Raw genomic sequence first — 21278 nt, 5'->3', positions numbered from 1 at the left:
CAAAAGGTCCCAAAGCTTTGGATAGAGATCACAGTGTATTCTGGACAAGTATATAGCCAAGGGGACTACCCCCTGACGAAGGCATTCCCAGCCGAAACGCGCGTAGGGTTGAGGGTGGCGTGTTTGCGCTAGGCTTCGGCTACACTCTAATTGTAAGTATGTAACCTCATATGGTAGCTGTTATGTGTTTACAGATCTCGGGAAATCTTCCTATGATAGCTGCAATTGGACCTTATGGTATTACTGACACATAGTTGTCTATTTTTCCTCCCCTCTTCTCTCCCTATTTTGGAAGTTATTGGTTGTAGATCAGGGTGGGCACACCTGCAGCTTTCCCATTTGATATAATGACTACCATATTATTATTGTATGATATCTCTTCAGTGTTCACACTATCAAGTCTGCTATAGATCTCTAACTATACTTATCTCCATTTATGTTTCCTTTGGTTGGGGTAGTCCCCTTGGCTATATACTTGTCCAGAATACACTGTGATCTCTATCCAAAGCTTTGGGACCTTTTGTTATTGACCCCACTATGTGCATTTATCCATATATATTTTTTGTATATGTATATTTATGAGATTGTTTTTATCCTTAGTAGCCTTTTTTCTTTGTACTTATATGTATCTCCCTCCTCTTGTGTTTTTATATTTGCATTTGTCATCCATTTGTTTCATTCTCTTTTCTAATAAAGTATACAAAAAATCTTTTTCATCTATTGGACGTTCTTCGAAGTTTCTCTTCCCCCCTTTTTTGTTTCTCCTTCTATATGATGCACTTCGGTAGTCCTTATGATATTTAGTCCTACTATGGGGTTTACATCTGTTGCTCATTCTTACCCCTATATTTCAACTTTTTTGATTATCTCTAGGTACAAACCATGCAAAGTGCCCAAACTTTTGCATTGGCCCATTTTCCTTTTTGCAATTTTTAAAATGTAAAAGATGAAAATGTTGTTTTTTTTGCCTAAAATACAAAGGAAATGTGTCATCTTTAACTTTAGGCCTTTTAGAGATCATTTCATCTTCCTATTGCTTAACTGTTCACAATAACAGTAATTTTGACCAGGGGTGCCCAAACTTTTACATGCCACTGTATGGTCTTTGAGGTTTCCTTTACCTACAAATAAAATAAATTGATTAAACATCAAGAATACAGGATAGTTATTGAATTATTTGACTACTACAAGAACTGTGAGGTAGTCACTTTCTCTCTCTGTGCTTTGCGTTTCATGAGTAATTCAACTTATTTCTAGCTTGTGAATTATTTGTTTATTCTTCGTCACTTTTCAGGTAAGTTCAAGTAAACAGCGATCATAACACATCTTAAAACTCACAAATGCAATGCATGCTAATATGAGACATTATGGGGTCAAAAGGGCAGACCACAAATGAAAGAAAAGAATTTACAGCCCATTACATTCACCTACACACAAATGGAAAGGAAATGAAAAATGTTCAAAGCTTTTACAATACAAGTAAGACATGAACATAACATTAGCTTTTATCTGTACTTGCCCTTTAGGGAATGTCAAATCTTAAAAATAAATTATTTTAGATTAGTTAATTTATTATTACATCGTTATGGCGAATATGGTCTTGTGGAAGAGCTTCATCAATGATCTTGCTTTATTTAGGCAGGGAATGAATCATTTTTGATAGATACCAATGAGTTTTATTTGCTCTTTATTCTCATATACACAGAAAAATTCAGTTATAGTGTCAGATCTTAAAATTTTATATCAAAAGAGAACAGTGGAGATTATTTGAAAAAGTAATAATATAGAAAAAAACCTTTATACACATAAACACGTATATGATGCGCAAATGATATATGTACATACACAATTTTTTTTTTTTTACAATAAAGACTGCTTTTACTAAAGCGCTGAAGCCTGTTTTTATTTAGAATGTTATTTTTTTCAAAAATCCACTGTTCTCTGTACATTATATGCCTAAAATTGTGTATCTTGCGGCAGATAATGGATGTACCTGCTTATATCTGGTTGTATTCTGATAACTATCAAGGCGAATATGGTGGTTGTAACTTTTTATAGTCCCAATAAGGTGAGAACTTCTCCTGTCTGTACAAAATGTACTTGTTACCTTTACATTACTCTATGTTTAGCACTCTTCACTTTTCTGGCAAGCTCCACAATTAATTCATGCCAAAAGTCAGAAATTGCATACTAAAACCTTTTATAAGCTCAACTGGCAGTAGTAGCTTTATGCTCACTGATAGTTGACAGCTCCCAGTATGGCTAATTCTTGAAATATTCTCAAAAAGTCAGGTCATAAGTATTCGTCAGATCTGCACATAGTTGACTGAATACAAAAAAAGTAGCAGATCACATGCAGGATAAATTCAAAGACGGGGATAAAGTAAAGTGAGGATGGAAAAAAAATCAAAAGCAGTGGGGCATGGTCTGGCCATGGAGGAGTGAGGCCGTGTTTCTCTGGAGCTCCTTGGCCCACTATGTTAATTACCTCTCCTGCTGGTGCTGTAACCCGGTGATGCCAGGGAAAAGGAGAGGATCCTCCGCTTGTACCCCGGTCTACTCGCCTCTGACTTTGAGAGTGCTCAGAAGCATGTGACGCGCCCCCTGGGACATATTCCGTTTTGAGGGGAATACCCGGCACCGGATCAGATGGGGGGGGTTGTAGTCTCCGAGCGGCTGTGACCCGGTCCCGTGCCCAGGGCGTCAAGCTCAGGGTTATGTGGCAGTCTTTACTGATGTTATTAAAGTTCGTTGTGTCGACTACGCCACCCGTTGTGATGCGGTCACTGTGGCCGCCGCTGCAGCAGGGTCCGCTGAGGCTGATGGTGGATGCGCAGCTTGGTGGGATAACCCCCAACGGGAGGGGTATAGCCTCAGAGGGGACAGGCGCAGAGGATGGGGGTTGTGGTGGTGCGGTGCAGCCGGTAATGATGACAGACTCGGGTAGTGCAGTTAAGGGTCTTTACTTACTGCAGATGTTCCTGGTCACTCTAGCTCCAAGTGACCTCCCGAGCCGTGCTGCGTCCACCAGGTCCTGGATCCGGCCAACCCCCAAACAAGTCCGGAGCGTGGCCCTGAGCTCTCCCTCTGTCCTTCCTTCAGCCGTCCCCACCAGTGATTCACCTAAATCCAGCTCCCTCGGGCCTTCTGTTGGGCAACCTTTGGCCTCAGGTTCCCTGACCCTCCATGTGGTGTGCCTTCAGGGTGAATGTAGTGGGTGACCGTGGCAGACTCTGCCCACGGTCTCCGGTCTCTGGCTGGGGAATGTCTTTACCCCCACCAGCTTGGGTTCCGGTACCCTTCTGCTGACTCCTCACCCGGTGTTCTTATTTGGGTTCTTGGGTCCCTTCTTTGTCCCCCTCTGGGTCTCCTTCTTTACTCCACTCTCTCTCCAGGGCTGTTGTTTCTTTCTGCAGGCTTGTCCTCTGCATCTGACTTACTCTCTGCGTCTGACCCTGATCTTTGATGGTGCCCACCTTATATACACCCTCTATGTGTGAGCTCAGGTGACCAGCACCCAATGAGCTCCTACCACTACCCAGACTGCTCCCCCTATCTGCCCCTACACTACATGGGATGTTCCTCCCCCCTCCCACTCCAGCCAGGAACAGGCTCGGTCGCACCTGCACATTTCTAAGTGGGAGTGCCGTCGGCCTGCTCCTCTGGAATGGGATGTATGTAGTGCATGCAGTCTATCTGAGCTCAGTTCCACACTCCATCCTTACCCGGGAGTGGAATATCACACCTCTGGGTTGAGGTGCAATACCCCTGTAGCAGCCGAATCCTCAGGGTGCTACATTCCCCCCTGGTAAATCACAGCACGTCCTCGGGCTGCAAAGACAAAAACACCAAACATACAAATTTTTATAAACATATAAAACACATAAAACATATATATATAAAACTTTCTCGTCGTCTTTTTCTTTCTTCCTCCTCTGGTCACCGTGCAACTCGTGACCAGGTAAAGTGCGACAGTCTTTTGAAAAACAGTTTCTCATAAAACCAGTAGGGGGCGCCTTAGGAAGCGCAACTATGTACAGGGAAGTTTTGGCCGTTCTCAGTCCCCGGCCAGGTAAGGGAAAGGGATGGCTGCTCACAGTCCTCAGCCTGGTTTGGGTAAGGGACACACGGGTTAAACTGTTCACTGGTCCCAACGGGGACTAAACGTTAAAGCAGCCACGGTTTCTTGTGTACCCCGACGGGTAACTATATACAGTTTTTCTTTACTACTGTTCTTAATCGTAGTACCTCCTAGCCTTGAACCCGTCCGGGTCTTCTGGCTCTTCCTCCCTACACCGCAACTCCTCCTCTGTCAGGCGATGCACGTGGAGGGCGTAAGGTCCCTTGGCACACTTGTGCCGGGTGAACGTTACCTCGTCACCGACGTAGAGGTCACGGCCTTTGTGACCCTCTGGCAGGTGAGACTCGACATCCCGTCGGGTAACGAAGACGTCACCCATGGTGTTCTGGTCCTTTATGAAGCCCCACCCATGCTGCGCATTAAACTTTATTACCGTCCCGATGGTACGGGGACGATCTGCTGCACGGGGGTCCCTTCTGGTCCGGCTCTTCTGCTCCGCGCTGCGGGTCCGGGCCCATTGCTCTCTGGCCCGCCTCTCCTCCCGCTCTCTCTTGAACTCTGCCAGCTGTTGACGGCAACACTCGGTACGCTCTGCTGCAGCTGCCCGAGTCTCTCCGGTGAACCCCATCAAATCTTCTCCCGTGGGGTCCCACACGAACTGGGCTTCCTCGAGTGGAGGCGAGACCCGAGTCACGGGCTTTGGAGCCGGGATCAGGGGCTCACACAAGGGCCCTAGTCTTTGCTGCCGCTCTAGCTCAGGGTACCCTTCGGGCCAGATGAAGGGCCGCCCGTCCGGCCATGTGAGCTGGCCGAAGAGGTCCTCCCCCAGGTGTGGCACCCTTGGTATTACGGGCGCGGGCGCGGTGGTGATGGCGCCCGGGTTGCCCAGGCCTTGCGGCCAGGCCTGGGGCACCTGGAAGGTGAAGGGCACCGTTAGGACGGCGGCGCCCTGGGTTACCTGGCCTTGCGACCAGGCCGGAGGCTCCGCGGAGGTAGATGGCTCTGCTTTGGATGCGGCGCCCGGAAACGCTAGGCCCTGTGACCAGGCCGGAGGCTCTTCTTCCTGCGCCACGCTCCGGGTCACGACGCGTGACGTCACTGGGGTCGCGACGGCGGCTTCCGGTCGGGGCCTAGTCGGTGGCGGTGTCATGGCGGTCTCGGGTACGGCAGGGGGACTTTCGGGCTCTGCGACGGGGAGCTGGGGCAGGTGGGTGGTCTTCCGGTATGGGGTATAGGCATCCCCCTTACCTGCTGCCATACGTCTCGCTCCCTCTTCTGCGCCGTCTCCGGCCTTGGGTCCTCCCGCGTCATCCGCAGAGGTAGTCGGTGTCTTCTTCCAAGGGAGCGGGTTCCGTGGGCGGATTCCAGCTTGCTGGGCCATCTCCCGGCCCCACTCCGCCAGGATCTCCCTCTGCACTCGGGCCATCCTTCCCGCGAGGCCCTCCAGGGCACTCCGCGCGCACTCCCGATCTCGGGGAAGCTGCGCCAGGATCTCCGCTAAGCCTAGCGGGGTTGTTGACTCTAGCAGGCTCCTGACCATCGGGTCGGTGCTGCTCTGCTCTTCTTCCGGCAGGCTCCTGGCCAGCGGGCCGGTGCTGCTCTGCTCTCCTCCTTCTTCCTTCTGCAGGCTCCTGGCCAGCGGGCCGGTGCTGCTCTGCTGCCGCTCCATTCCCGGGTCTACTCTTTCTCTCCTCGACTCCGGGTGCTCTTGCTCTGGACACCTCGCCTCCGGGTGCGCTCGTTCTAGACTGCTCCAAGCGACACCCATCTTTGCTCTTTTTTTTCGTCTCCTCCCACTTCGAGGGCGGTCCCGGGGCAACTCGGTGACTGTCAGCTCCAGGGGTAGTTCTTTCACGCTGACAGACACCTCCAGCATCACAGTCTCTGTTGGTGGGGGCGGTTTCCACTTTTGGCGCCATTTTCTGTCCCGGCCCACGATGGGAGGTGGCCTCTCGCCCTCCTTTGGCACGCCCATAATGGCGTCCGCTGCTCTTCCAAGGCGGGAAATCTGCGGTTTTGGCGGGAAGCGTCGCCCAGTGGCGGGAAACTCTGCAGATGGCGGGAACAAGCTGGAAATGGCGGACAATCGGCGGGAAACGACTGGTGATGGAGTCCGATGGCGTGGACCCTCCGGAACCGGCAGGAGTCTTCTTTCTGAGGTAAACTTGCACTTTTCTTCAGGCACGCAGTACCCGGGTGTTGCGGGCACGTAATCCTGCCGACTACGCCAAAGTTGACGCGCCCCCTGGGACATATTCCGTTTTGAGGGGAATACCCGGCACCGGATCAGATGGGGGGGGTTGTAGTCTCCGAGCGGCTGTGACCCGGTCCCGTGCCCAGGGCGTCAAGCTCAGGGTTATGTGGCAGTCTTTACTGATGTTATTAAAGTTCGTTGTGTCGACTACGCCACCCGTTGTGATGCGGTCACTGTGGCCGCCGCTGCAGCAGGGTCCGCTGAGGCTGATGGTGGATGCGCAGCTTGGTGGGATAACCCCCAACGGGAGGGGTATAGCCTCAGAGGGGACAGGCGCAGAGGATGGGGGTTGTGGTGGTGCGGTGCAGCCGGTAATGATGACAGACTCGGGTAGTGCAGTTAAGGGTCTTTACTTACTGCAGATGTTCCTGGTCACTCTAGCTCCAAGTGACCTCCCGAGCCGTGCTGCGTCCACCAGGTCCTGGATCCGGCCAACCCCCAAACAAGTCCGGAGCGTGGCCCTGAGCTCTCCCTCTGTCCTTCCTTCAGCCGTCCCCACCAGTGATTCACCTAAATCCAGCTCCCTCGGGCCTTCTGTTGGGCAACCTTTGGCCTCAGGTTCCCTGACCCTCCATGTGGTGTGCCTTCAGGGTGAATGTAGTGGGTGACCGTGGCAGACTCTGCCCACGGTCTCCGGTCTCTGGCTGGGGAATGTCTTTACCCCCACCAGCTTGGGTTCCGGTACCCTTCTGCTGACTCCTCACCCGGTGTTCTTATTTGGGTTCTTGGGTCCCTTCTTTGTCCCCCTCTGGGTCTCCTTCTTTACTCCACTCTCTCTCCAGGGCTGTTGTTTCTTTCTGCAGGCTTGTCCTCTGCATCTGACTTACTCTCTGCGTCTGACCCTGATCTTTGATGGTGCCCACCTTATATACACCCTCTATGTGTGAGCTCAGGTGACCAGCACCCAATGAGCTCCTACCACTACCCAGACTGCTCCCCCTATCTGCCCCTACACTACATGGGATGTTCCTCCCCCCTCCCACTCCAGCCAGGAACAGGCTCGGTCGCACCTGCACATTTCTAAGTGGGAGTGCCGTCGGCCTGCTCCTCTGGAATGGGATGTATGTAGTGCATGCAGTCTATCTGAGCTCAGTTCCACACTCCATCCTTACCCGGGAGTGGAATATCACACCTCTGGGTTGAGGTGCAATACCCCTGTAGCAGCCGAATCCTCAGGGTGCTACACATGCAGCGGCTCCTTTCTTCACCATCTCCATCATCGTCCCACCCACAGGCAAAAAAGACAGCGCTTTCGACTCAGCATGAGTCAGAGATGGCATTCTCAGCTTCTGCGCTGCTTGGGCCAGAGGAGAAGAACAAAAACTTTGCTTCAGCCCACAATTTCTCTATTGGTATGTCTTCTGGGGTTCTTCTTACAGGGGATACCTCAATACAAGGGGGCAGTTTTCTAGCTACTTCTCCCCCACTAACACAAAAGTCTGCAACAGGACTTAAAAGTGCTGAGAGAGTTAATTATGGCTCCCCCCACTAAAAACAATCTAGATTTCATTGTGTCAAGAATTGAGCTACCCCTTCACCAAGCTCTTAATGTTATACATGAGCAACTGGGGTCCTTTGATAATAGAATCTCTGCATTTAAACTTGAGGCCCTATCAAAAAGAATTACTACCTTGGAGAAGGATTATGAGAGACCCAGTACCCAATTAAAGGACATTGCATTGCTTCTGGAAGATCAAAAAAATCGTGGCAGGTGGAATAATGTGAGGCTGAAAAGTATCTCCAAATGCTAGCCTCTGTAGCGCCGGCGTCTCTCCCTCCTGTCGGGCAGAGATGCCGCTCCCATCACTGCCGTGGTACTGGTCTGGCGTCCTCCAGCCCCCCTGCTGCTGTTGCATGCACCGCGCGCAGCTTCCCGGGCACTGTGCTTAGGGCGCACGCTCGCTCCCATCCTCTTAAAGGGGCCGCGCGCGCCGTCCTAAAGAGTCCTCGGCCAATGGCCGGAGGACCTCTGCTATTTAAAGCACGTCCTCCAAAATGGAGGTGCCTGTGCAAGGTTGTTGTTTGTGTGCTAACACTCTCCTCAGCCCTCAGCTTCCAGTGCCCGCCCGTCTGTCTGTCAGCCGTGCCCGCCTGCCTGTCTATCAGCCGTGCCCGCCAGCCTGTCTATCTGCCGTGCCCGCCAACCTGTCAGGTTACCTGCTGTGTCCGCCTTCTTGTCTACCCGGATCACCTGTCTGGCTACCAGCCGTACCCGTCTGCTTGCCTACGCGGATCACCCGTCAAGCTACCTGCCGCTGTACCTGTCAGCCACCTGACCCGTGGGAGTTGCCTGCTCTCACACAAGGTCGGTCCCAGAGTGGCACCTGGCTCCCCTGCCCGGTCCCTCCTTGGTTCATGGAGTCGACTAAGCCGCCGTGTGGCCAGGGTCGGTCCGAGTAGGCGCTTAGTTACGACCCTCTGGTCCCTCCTTGCATCCCAGCACAGAGGTTCCACCACCCGGACCAGTAACAGCCTCAAAAGCATCTACATGAAAGAGTAATGGCAATTTTCAAAGTCGTCTCTGAGAGACCCTAAGAGGCAACATACAAGATTGACAAGATCTATAGAGTCTCCAGACCTAACTTGAGGACCTCCTCAACTCCTAGAGATATACTATGTCACTTGCATTACTATACTGATAAGGAACAGATTGTGTGGAAAGCGTGGATGCACTGGCCTGTAAGTATGGATGCAGCTGAGTTGAAGCTGTTCCCAGACATCTCAAGTCATACTTTATCTATGCAGCGCTTTCTACAACCTCTCCTGGTTAAAATTAATGAGTATAATGTTTCATATAAATGAGGACACCCTTTCCAGCTTATTGTATGCAAAGGAGACTCATCTTATCTTTTGAAGAAACATGAGGACCTCATGAGAACCTGGCCTGATTGACTTCTTGGGATAAGGTTGTTTTTCTGTTCCAGATTGGCTCTCTTTGGAGTTCCCAGAAGCCCTTATGCAAAGAGAAAGAAGATGAAGATCATATATCTCTTCATCTGCAAAACAGGCCCTGCATCATTGTCCAATTTGCCTATGGGCACTTCAGCTCTTCTAACGGAAACCTGACTTTGTGACTCTCTTCATTAGCCTTTCTTTAACCTACCCATCAGGACCTAATACTCTGAACATACTTTCAGTGTATATATAGAATGTTGGGTACTTGTAATTGTGGTTTATTGAGGTCAGCTTCTCACACATAATGTATGAAGTCAAATTTATTGACCCTGTCCTTAACATAGTTAAGTGTGTTTCTTCTTTTCCCCCCTCTTTGTCTACGTCAGTTTGTCTCCCCAGCAGGAAATGTTTACGTTTGTGCCCTCCACCACTCGCGTGTTGGGGGAGTGTTTCATTCATGACTCTCATGTGGGTCATCGGGCTTCCTCCACATGGTTAACCCCGCTTCCATCCTATCCTCGTATGCTCTTGGCTGGTTCTAGGGCCAGCTTGCTTCTTGTAAGCTAGCTTTCCATTTCTTTTTTACTTCTATTTGCTGTTCTCTTTCCTAACTCCTTTTTTCACCTTCTCTTACCCTTTCACTCCCTTCTGGTTTTTCTCATCGCCTTTCTTACCTTATCCCTCTTTCCTTTCCTTTTTCTCCCACCTTGTTCCCACTCCCCTCGATTTTTTTTTAGATGACTTTTCTGATCGTGACTAAGCAGGCGCAATCTGAAATCCGAGTGGGATCCCTGAACATTAAGGGCCTTTATAGTCCCAGGAAATGCTCTATCCTCATGAATTTGCCGTGGAGAACTCGCCTTCAGGTAGTTTTCCTACAAGAAACTCAGAACTGTACACTAAACCCTACGAGCTTTCTGATAGGTGGTTTCCACTAGTTTACCATTCTCCCGCTCCTTACTCGAAATCCAGAAGGACCTGTATCTTGCTATCTAGCTCTCTTCCCTGGGAGTTTCTGGAGTCTCACACTGATGAGGAAGGCAGACTTTTATTGCTCAAGGGCCAAATAGCTTCTCAAGTTTTCACTTTTGCATCTCTCTACCTACCCAACATGGGTCAATATTCATCATTTTTGCGGTACCTTGACTTATTGGAGGAGTTCACAGAAGGCACATTAGTCCTAGGGGGTGATTTTAATGTCACACTAGATCTCTCTGTTGATGTATCCAAGGGTTCTTCGTGTTTGTCTCAATCTGTTCTACGTCGTATTAGATAGGGGTTTCAAGATCACCAACTGATTGACACATGGCAACTTCTTCATCCCTCAGACAGAGATTTTGCATATTATTCTTCGGTACATGACATTCTCGTTTAGACTATTTCTTCATAAAACACGGTGCTCTACACTCTCTTATAGATGTTTCTATTGACAGTATTTCTTTCTCAGACCATGGCTTGGTTATCCTCACCATTTCACTATCTAACCTCATTCCCAGATAAGGGCAATAAAAGTTAAATACGTCTCTATTAGATGATCCGATCACTGTCTAAAGGCCCCATCACACATGACGAGATCGCTAGCGAGATCGTTAGTGCGTCACTGTTTTGCGATCGCTGGAGAGTCGTTTTGTGATCGCTGGGGAGCTGTCAAACATGCAGAACTTCCCAACGATTTCGGCCGCCCCAGCGATCTAACTAACGATCTCGGCGGTCGTTGGGACGCTTTCACACAGCAGCTATTTCAACGATCCACACCTTGATAGGGACTGTACTGTGTCACAAAGGCGTGCATAAAATCACTTTTCCGCATCTCCGATTGGTGGATGCTACTGCGTTCTGATTGGGCGGCCTTGGTTTAACATCGCTACTGCGTCTCCGGTCAGATGGGATCGCTACTGCGTCTCCGGTCAGACGGGAACACTGGTGTGTGCATTGTTCCTGTACAGATGTATGGATGTCCATGTATTTATATGAATTTATATATATAGACATGTAAATGGCCATTTATGTGTATGCATATCTGTATGTTTGAGAGTATGTATGTGTATATATAGTTATCTGTATACGTATGTGTATATGAGTGTGTGTGTATATATTTATGTACTTAAAAATATGTATGAGTACATGGATGAATCTGTTTACACACGAGTACACGAATGTATATGCGTGTATGTATGTGTGTATGTATGTATGTATCTGTATACGCATGTGTATACATATGTATATATATATATGGACGGCTTACTGCGGTGACTACTGCTACTGCTGAAAGAATGAGAAACAAAGCTTTTGCATAGTAGAACACACAGTTTATTAGACACATCAGTACAGAAATGTCAGTAGTGTAGAAACATGAGTAGTTGCCCACTATAGGTTCTGATGCTGGCAAGGAACAGCACCAGGACCGTTAAAATACTGGCAGTAGTTGTTGCGGCAGGTCTTCGCATCATGGGTGTTTCTGCCATGTCCCACTGGCTGAAGGCCTGCAATTGCAGGATCGTTTGCACGCCATTCACCGAGCTCCACTTCCCCATTGGCTAGGTCCACAGAGTCCATGAAGCCAGGCGGACAGTACGTAATTGCATCACGTCGACGAAGAAAGTTGTGAAGCGTGCAACAGGCCAAAACAACACAGTCTATTGATTTAAGCTTCATGTTAATTGGCGTGTGAAAAACTCTGAAGCGGTTGGCCAGGACAGCGTGTCAGAAAACGTGCTGTGTGGGTGCGTGTGCACGAGACCCCTAAAATATCTGCCCATGCAAAAGCATATATATACAGATAGAAGCCAAGCCCTCCCTCCCTGAAGAGCAATGATAGCAGATAATTGGTAGATGTCCTATAAATGAATTAAAAATGGAAACTCATTTGAGACCCCAAACAATACCTACCTCGCTAAAGATGTCTGATTTCTTCAAAGTGGAGTCACAGCCAGAGAACGCTGGTGGGATCCGAAAAACAAGGACGCAGTAGCGACCACCAATCGGGGACGAGGGGCGCGGAAAAGTCCAATTTATGCACGCCTACATGTCTCAGTTCTGAATCGCTAACGAGGTCGTTGATAAGGTGTCAAATACAGCGATGCACACTGCCCAGTGGGAGCGCAACGACCCAGGAATGGTCCAGGAAGCTTTGTAACAATCAGCGATCTCACAGCAGGGGCCTGATCGTTGCTACCTGTCAGACATAACGAGATCACTAGCGAGATCGCTATTGCGTCATGAAAACAGTGACGTATCAACGATCTCGCTAGCGATCTCGTTATGTGTGACGGGGCCTTTAGAAATCCAAAACACTTTCACAAATTATTTAGCTACTAACTCTACTGAGGGTTTGTCCCCTAATAAAATCTGGGAAGCCCATAAGTGTGATCAGGGGGATCATTATAAAACACAGCTCACTCATTAAACGTGAGTGGGCCTCTGAAATCAATGATTTGTTGGCGGACATCCATACACTCGAAACTCAAAAGGGCCTTCCTGATAACATTACAAAATCCTCCCTCATCCAAAAAAAGAAATGAGCTGAAAACTCTTTTATCTCATAAAGCTAAGAGTTCGCTGGCCAAATGTAGAAGACATTTTTACGAATTTGGTAACATAGGTAGTAGAATGCTTGCCAGAACGTTGAGGGCCAGTGGTCAAGGGTCTACATTCCATCGATCCAGTCCCCTTTCGGGTGGTATTGCTACTTTGCCAAGAGACTTCCTCCTTTAAGGATTTTAATACTTCCCTATACTATTAATAAATCTAACACTGACTTTTCTAAGATGGATTTCCGGAACCGTATCCAAGAATATATTCAAAACTCTGGTCTTCCCTCCTTGAAGAGGGAGGATATCACTTTTCTCGAAAGTCGTATATCTGAGCTGGAATTTAACATAGCAGTCAAGAATTCTCCTACAGTTTAAGCACCTGGTCTTGATTGCCTCCCCCTGATATACTACAAAAAAAGCTGATTGCCAGTTATTTTCTCCCTTCCTTTCTGTCATTAACAATATACCTGTTGGTCTGGTCACTCCGCTCCCTGAAGATGCGTTAACTGCCAACATTACGGTTATACCTAAAGAAGGCAAAGATACTGCCCAGTGCTAGTTATCACCGAATTTCTTAATGTAGATTTGAAACTCTTTACCAAGATTCTGGCAACCTGATTAGCACCTTTACTTGGAGACATCATTCACCCTGATCAGGCAGGTTTATCACTGGCAGAAAGGTGAGAGACAACACTACTAAGGCCTTGAATCTAGACGATAAAGCCAAAGTGATTGACACTCCTTTGATGCTCCCATCCACAGATGCTGAGAAGGCATTTGACCGTACCAAATGGGTGTTCATGGACCATGTGTCAAAATCAATTGGGTTGAAGAGATCCATGTTACAGTGGATTGGCTCTCTCCACTGCTCTCCTTCCACCTGTGTTCAAGTGAATGGTGTACTATCTGAGAGATTTCCTATTGCAAATAGCACACGCCAGGGCTACCCTCTATCTCCTTTAATCTTTATTCTTTCCCTTGAGCCCTTGCTTCGTTGAATCCAGATCCAATCCAGATATTACTTTTTGGAGTTTTCATTATCTGCTCTTCCTTGGCTGCCCAATATTCCTCATCCCTCATTGAAAACTCAACTTACAATTAGCACTACACTCTCTTGCTCCTCCAGATCAGATATACGCAAACTTTTCCTTCCCATTCCATCTGCACCATCCCCTCCAGATTTCCCCCTGGTTTGTCAGATCCAGTTTTTCAGCTTTGTATTTGTAGGGGTACGTTCAGGGCAAATCAAATTGGTACAGGCACTGACTGGCCTTCATTAGAGGCCTTACAAGATGTTGTGGACCCCCTGCCACTGGGTACTCGGCATTTTCTCCAACTCCACAATTTTCTTTGTTCCCTCTGAAATTCCTCCCTTTACACAAGTAGTCCATCCGGATTCGAAAATCTATGCATGGGTAAGGGTTTGATTCGGCATACACTTTCATCTGTTCACTCTCTGCTAGTCAACCTTTCGGATCAGCCTTCCTCTTGGCTCTTAACACAATGGGAGGAAGACTTGGGCATCACCCTGTCCATGAAACAGAGGGATAGGGCGTTGTCCCTGGCGCATAAATCCTCAAGATGGTATTGGGTTCCAGTAAAATTAAACAAAATGTTTCCCTCCAAGACCGGTGATGTCAGTAACGTTACGGCTCATCGGAGTCACCAGGTCACACAGAGGGCAGTCTGGAGAGTCCAGAGAGTGCTGCCTGAACTCAATCAGCGATGCCGCACCTATATATGGACACTGTAGAAGTCCAGCTGTGCTCAGTGTCTCATTATTGGCCACTTTTTTATTACAGTACCAAGCAGCAACTGCAGATAGGAGCCAGCGATAAGAGCGTACACAGACACTGCAGCAGGTCAGCCACACTCACAAAGTATAATTGCACACTCCCTTGCTGAATCTCATTTTCTTAGACTCCCTTGTAACAGGGGTAGTGCCTCAGGATTGGATTATAGCCGATGCGGTACCGATATTTAAAAAAGGTAAGAAGGTGGATCCAGGTAACTACCGTCCGGTAAGTCTGACATCAGTAGTGTGCAACGTTTTTGAGGGCATCATAAGAGATGACCTGCAAAGTTATATTGCAGAGAATAATATAATAAATGATAATCAGCATGGATTCATGAAAAATAGGTTGTGTCAAACCAACATGTTTGGGTTCTATGAGGAGGTAAGTGCAAATCTGGATGTTGGTAATGGAGCTAATTTATCTGGACTTTGCAAAGGCATTTGATACTGTACCACATAACAGCCTTATACTGAAGCTACAGAAGCAAGGACTTGGGGGAACTATATGTAGATGGGTAAGGAATTGGCTAAATGATAGGAAAGAAAATCGTCATAAATGGTACGTTCTCTAAATGGGATGTAGTCAACAGTGGGGTGTCGCAGAGATCTGTGCTCGTACCAATTCTTTTCAACCTCTTTATTAATGACCTTGGGGATGGGATTGAGAGTAAAGTATCAGTTTTTGCTGATGACACCAAACTATGTAGGATATTAAAATCTGATCTTGATGGGCAAACACTTGGCAGATGAGATTTAATGTAGATAAAAGTAGAGTAATGCACCTAGGACAGAGTAATCCTATTGCTGCATATACATTAAATGGGAGTATACTCGGGACTACAGAACAGGAGAAGGGATTGGGTATTCTGGTTACAAGTAAACTGAGCAGCAGTACTCAATGTCAAGCAGCAGCTGCAAAAGCAAACAAGATTTTAGGATGTTTAAAAAGTGAAATTAAATCTCGCGATCCCAACGTATTGTTACCACTTTATAAATCACTGGTGAGGCCACATCTGGAATATGGGATCCAGTTTTGGGCTCCACATTTTAAAAAGGATATTCAGAAGTTAGAGTCAGTTCAAAGGCGGGCAACTAGATTATTACAAGGGATGGAAGGCCTCTCATATGATGAGAAGTTGAAAAAGTTGAGCTTGTTTAGCTTAGAAAAACGACACCTCGGAGGGGATCTCATTTACACATATGTGTGGTCAGTACGAAGGACTAGCACATGACTTATTCCTTCCAAAGACCATACTAAGGACCAGGGGGCACTCATTACGGGTGGAAGAAAAGCGATTTCGGCATCTAAACAGGAAAGGGTTTTTTACAGTTAGAGCAGTCAGACTGTGGAATGCCCTACCACAAGAGGTAGTGATGGCCAACACTATGGCTGTGTGCCCACGATGCGTTTTTTAAGCGTTTCCGCAGCGGCAAAAACGCTGCAGAAACGCTTAAAAAACGCATGGTAGAAGGCTTGCCATGTTCCCCAATGATAATCTGCATGTGCTGTGCAAATGCTGCAGAAACTTCCGCTGCGGATTATCATTGCGGAAAAAAACGCAGCACTACCAATTATTTTGCGGAAGTGCTGCGTTTTCGCCGCCATTGACTTGCATTAGACCGCATGGATTACGCATCACTGCATAAGTAGATGTGCATGCTATGCGTTCTAATGTGCGGATGGTACCCAGGTCTAGAGAAGAGGAGACTCTCCTCCGGACCATAGAAAACTGTAAAAAAAAGAATAAAATAAAAAATAAATATATACTTACCTTCTGGCAGCCCGCGGTGCGCTCCTCCTTACTTGGCAGCAGTTCGCGATGGAATGAAGGACCTGCGCTGACGTCAGAGTCATGTGACGGGTCACGCGACGCTGATGTCGGCAGGTCCTTCACTCTACCGCTGCCGGCAGCCGGGACGGAGGAAATCAAGACTCCGGAGGGGCCATCGGAGGGTAAGTATACATTTATTTTTTTATTTTTTGACATTCTCTCAGGTCACAGTATATAAATCCATGCCATTTGCATGGATTTATATAGTCTGACCAATTTGACAAGCACTTTCCAAGTGATGCTAAAATCGCTTGGAAAGCGCTTGTCAACCCGCATGCGGAAATGCAAGTGAAGAACGCTTCACTTCCACATGTCCCTGGCAGGAAAACGCATGTACAATCCGCATGCTTTTTTTTCTGCCAGGGAGATGCAGAAACGCTAAGGAAAAAATCCTGAGCATTTCTGCATCGGGGGTACATAGCCTATAACAGCTTTCGAAAAAGGTCTGGATGATTTCCTCGATACACATAATATTGTGGGTTACTGTTAAATTAGACAAAATGTTGCAACTATAGTAATACATTTAATACGATAATAGTAATTACATAACTAGTATCATAATTAGGTTTGATCCAGGGTTCTTGGTCTAATTGCCTTTTCTCAGGGTCAAGAAGGAATTTTTCCCCATATTGCAAATTGGCTGAATGTATCCTGGGGTTTCTGCCTTCTTCTGGATCAACAGATTTAGGCATAGGGATTTTAGTAATACCATTATTAGAATCATAAGACTAATACAAATATAAAACTAATCAAAAAATTATAAACGGGTTCATTTTTAATTGTAATAGCGCAGCAATAATAAAAATGGTAATAATACATTTGTGAGGCCTAGTCCCAGTAAGTTAGTATGCTAGTGTAGGGAGTACAGTTGGGGGAGAAAGGTTGAACTGGATGGACCTAGGTCTTTATTCAACCTGCGTTACTATGTTACTATGATACTCTCATCGCTGGCTCTAGTCTGCATTACAATTCTGAGCAGATACCACACATAAAAGCCAGTGAAAAGAGTGCAGAGTGCACATGGACACTGCAGGAGCCCAGCTGCTCTCACATATTGTCAAACTTGCTCTCATTGCTGGCTCTTGACTGCGGCCATCGCTCAGTACTTACTGCAGATAGGGGCCAGTGATGAGTGTGTTGTCGCACATTGACACCAAGCAAGGACTGGGCTCCTGTAGTATCACTGATGATTATGTTGCAGTGCTTGCCTGAGTGCTGTCAATCAAGATATACCAAAATGCTCATTATGTAAACCTAGGGGGCATAACGGTGCCCTGATCCCTTGGGCATGTCAAATGTCCACTGAAGCCCCCTCATTTGCATATGAAATAAATTGTTTCTTTTTCTGTCAACTAACCAACTAAAATCCATACTTTACTTATGATTTTTAAACAGGCTAAGTCCCCTACATACCCATATAAAAGGTGTAATTAGTGTTTTGGGAGTAAGAGACCATACCAGTCTCATAGCTGACTAAATTAGGTGGGGTTTTTTTTCAAAACGTGTAGGACCTGAGAGTCCTGAGCCTCCACATTAGCAGATAACATCACTAAGAAGCACTAATTGTGGAAACTCTAAACAGCAGGGGGCATTCTCAGTGCACACTGGAGTTTTGCACAAAAGTGTTTGAAACTTAAAACTAGTCTGCCAACACAAAATAACTTTTCAAACCAAGCACAGCACCTTGCAGGTGACATAGCCCTGATAAAAATCATACCATTTATTGTCCAAATTCATTGTTCTGTTTGCCAGAAACTATTATATATAAAAATATGCTAAGCAGTAAGATGGTGCACCCTGAGCATGGCCAAGCGATTCAGTGAACCTTGCCAGCTACTTATTTTTCAACTATCTCCGCCCTCATTTTTGTCAGACATTGCGGTTTTACAGCCATAGAAGGGTGGCTACAGATGTAAAAGAAGTGGGTGGGAAGTTTGACTGAATTGCTCAGCCAAGTTATGGATGCACTAAACACCTTATTGCATATTTGAATAAACAACAATTTTACCAAGCACAGCAATGGATTGGGACACTAATGGTACATTTTGATAAGGTCTATGTCCCCTGCATAGGGCTATACTTAGTTTGAACAGTTATTTTGGCACTAATAGATTACCTTTAACTACCATAGACAGGTCCTAAGCAAAGAAACTGAATTGAAGTCTCCAGAGAGGACATAACACTGCAGAGAGGACTGAATTTAGTCATGTATATTACTTATGTGCATATTAACTGACTGAAGGGGTTTTAAGCTGATGTGAAAGTTTTTATTATGTGTCCAGCATTGGAGACGCTATCAGAATAGAAGCCTCCCCAGGAGTTTGTTACAGTGTATATATAATAATGTTTTTATTTTATATAGCGCCAACATATTCTGCAGCGCTTTACAATTCAGAACACAATTTACAGACATTAGCAGTACTGTCCCCATTGGGGTTTAAAATCTACAATCCCTATGTCTTTGGAGTGTGGGAGGAATCCTGGAGGAAATCCATTCAAACACGTGGAGAACATAAACCCCTTGCAGATGTTGTCCTTGTTGGGATATGAACCCAGGACCCCAGTGCTGCAAGGCTGCAGTGCTAGCTACTGAGCCACTGTGCTGCTCCATATATATGCATGTCCATAGTACTTATTTGAGTGAACTTGTGTCAGGCCGAAATTTTGTTTTAAGTGTTATGCAGATATATACATTGTTTTTCAGCTGTGCATAATAAAATAGCATCAACAGTGTTCATGCACCTGATACAGTGCTTCAAATACCCTGCATAGACATACACCTAAAAAATTACATTCCGTCGACCTTCAGCCAAGTAATAAAAATCAGCAGTACTAGGAATAAAGGGAATAAAAAAAACACAAAACAAAATATTGGTGCAGTGTCAGGTCCAAGCCCAAGACCTTTTCAACAAGAAAAGGTGAAAAAAGCAGCACTTGTTCTAAAAAAAAAGCTGTTCTGGAAAGCTTTAATCACCCAAAATACAGCCATATTTAAACCCAGTTGTTGGATCTTTGTCAAGCTTGTCAGGTAAAGCACTGAAAATTTGCAAGTCTGATTTGTGACAAACATCCTGTTACAGTATTTTGGTTTCTCCATTACAAGTAAATGAACGCAAAGCACATTAGCTGAGTATTTCGCCTTCCTTGTCTTTTACAGCCGATATAAAGTTCTGTTATTACAAAACAATCTAAATGTCAAAAATATGTCAATAATGTTAATGTCTATATTCAGAGGTCTGTGCCCCCAGGCATAAGTAACTATCCTGCCACTGATATAGGCATCTGAAATAAGGGCATCGCTGTTTCCATCTTTTAATTAGCGGAATGTCAGATTGTGCTACCTTGACTCCTGGTCACCCTGCCCTCACTCTGCTGAATAGTCAGTATTAACATATTTCTAAAATATAATTGATTAAATAAACTAAATAATTATCAGTGGAACTTGCATATTTACCATTTTCTAGTTCTGGTGAATTGTGAATCTTGTGTAATAGTAGTTCCTGACGTAAATGTAAAACTTCAGCTTCTAGCTCCTTCACCTTCCAGTGCACCTCTTGATCACACACACTTTTAGCCAGTTCTTCAGTGTACTGCCTGCTACTCTTTCCTTCTGGTTTATTCCTTATAATTGCTATCGCCAAAGCCATTTTTGCTGTCATCTGAAGACTGCTTTGCATATCCATCATATGTTCCTGGGAAAGAAAACAGACATCCTGTCAGAGCACATTTATTATCAGTCTTCTAAATAATATATGTATTATAACATACATCCATACAGTGACTAATATCATCTCAGGTAGTGGCTTGCTTTCTTCAGTTGCTGCTCTTTCACCGTGTATAGCAGTAAATAACATAAAAATAAACTCAAAGAAACCATTGGTTACCATGAAGTGACCCCTTTATTCCAATAATCAATGTGGGTCTGTGGACAGACCTCAACTAATCACACATTAACCCCTTAAGGGCGGGCTGACTTTTTGTTTTTCTGCTTTCAGTTTTTAATAATTAATTTTTATTTTACCAGTTTGAGGTAGAAATCATGTTTTGATCCGTTTTTTATCACATTTTTGGAGTTGTGGAGACCGAAAAACACAATTCTGTTGTTTCAATTTTTTTCAGCGTTTACCAATCTGATTAATGAATTTCACATTTTGATGGATCAGACTTTTAACGACACGGCAATACCATAGATGCTTGCTTTACTCTTTACATTTTATTAATAACTTTTTTAAATGGGACTTTACATTTGTATGTTTTTTGAATTTTTGTAATATTTTTTAAAACCTTTTTTCCTCATGTTTGGTTTTGTTTTTAAGTCCCTTTAGGGAACATGAACCTTCGATTGTCTGATCGCCTAGAACACCTCCTTGTTAGGGTTGAGCGAGCATGTTCTGTCCGAGTATGCTCGGGCCGAGCTCCGAGTATTTATAGCTGCTCGGTGATATGGTTGAATCGCTCCCGTGTACATGATTTGCAACTGTTTGACAGTTTTATTACATGTGAGGAATGTGTAAGAAATAGACATTCCTCACATGTAATAAAACTGTCAAACAGTTGCAAATCATGCACACAGGAGCGATTCAAACATACCACCGAGCAGCTATAAATACTCGGAGCTCGGCCTGAGCATACTCTGCGAAAGGGTTAATAGAACATACTCGCTCAACACTACCCCTTGTCCCTAAGAGACCAGACACTTGCTTCATGGCTTACACATTTGAAAGATTTTTCTGACGAAAATTAGAAACCTGCAATGTCCTGCAACTTTTTAGAGTTGTAATATACTGCAATACAACTTCAAGGCATTGCAATATAAAGTAAAAGTCATGCAGGATGATCTTCATGAGTGCTGTCTTAGGAAACACAGATGTCTTCACAAGCAATGCAA

The 21278-nt window shown here is 45.8% G+C and overlaps 1 protein-coding gene across 1 annotated transcript in view; it reads right to left on the bottom strand.

Annotated features, from left to right (window-relative positions):
• MEI4 (meiotic double-stranded break formation protein 4) overlaps positions 1-20076 on the bottom strand; it is a 417189-nt gene extending 397113 nt beyond the window's left edge. The window contains exon 1 of the mRNA XM_073675596.1: positions 19845-20076. Within this exon, the coding sequence (XP_073531697.1) occupies positions 19845-20076 (232 nt within the window). The remainder of the gene's footprint in view (positions 1-19844) is intronic.
• Between the last annotated feature and the right edge of the window lie 1202 nt (positions 20077-21278).

This window comes from Phyllobates terribilis, unplaced genomic scaffold (genome assembly GCF_046119375.1).
Source record: "Phyllobates terribilis strain yellow unplaced genomic scaffold, ASM4611937v1 Scaffold_3__8_contigs__length_932513732, whole genome shotgun sequence".
Classification (NCBI taxonomy): Eukaryota; Metazoa; Chordata; class Amphibia; order Anura; family Dendrobatidae; genus Phyllobates; species Phyllobates terribilis.
This window is presented reverse-complemented; position numbering and strand designations above follow the sequence as displayed.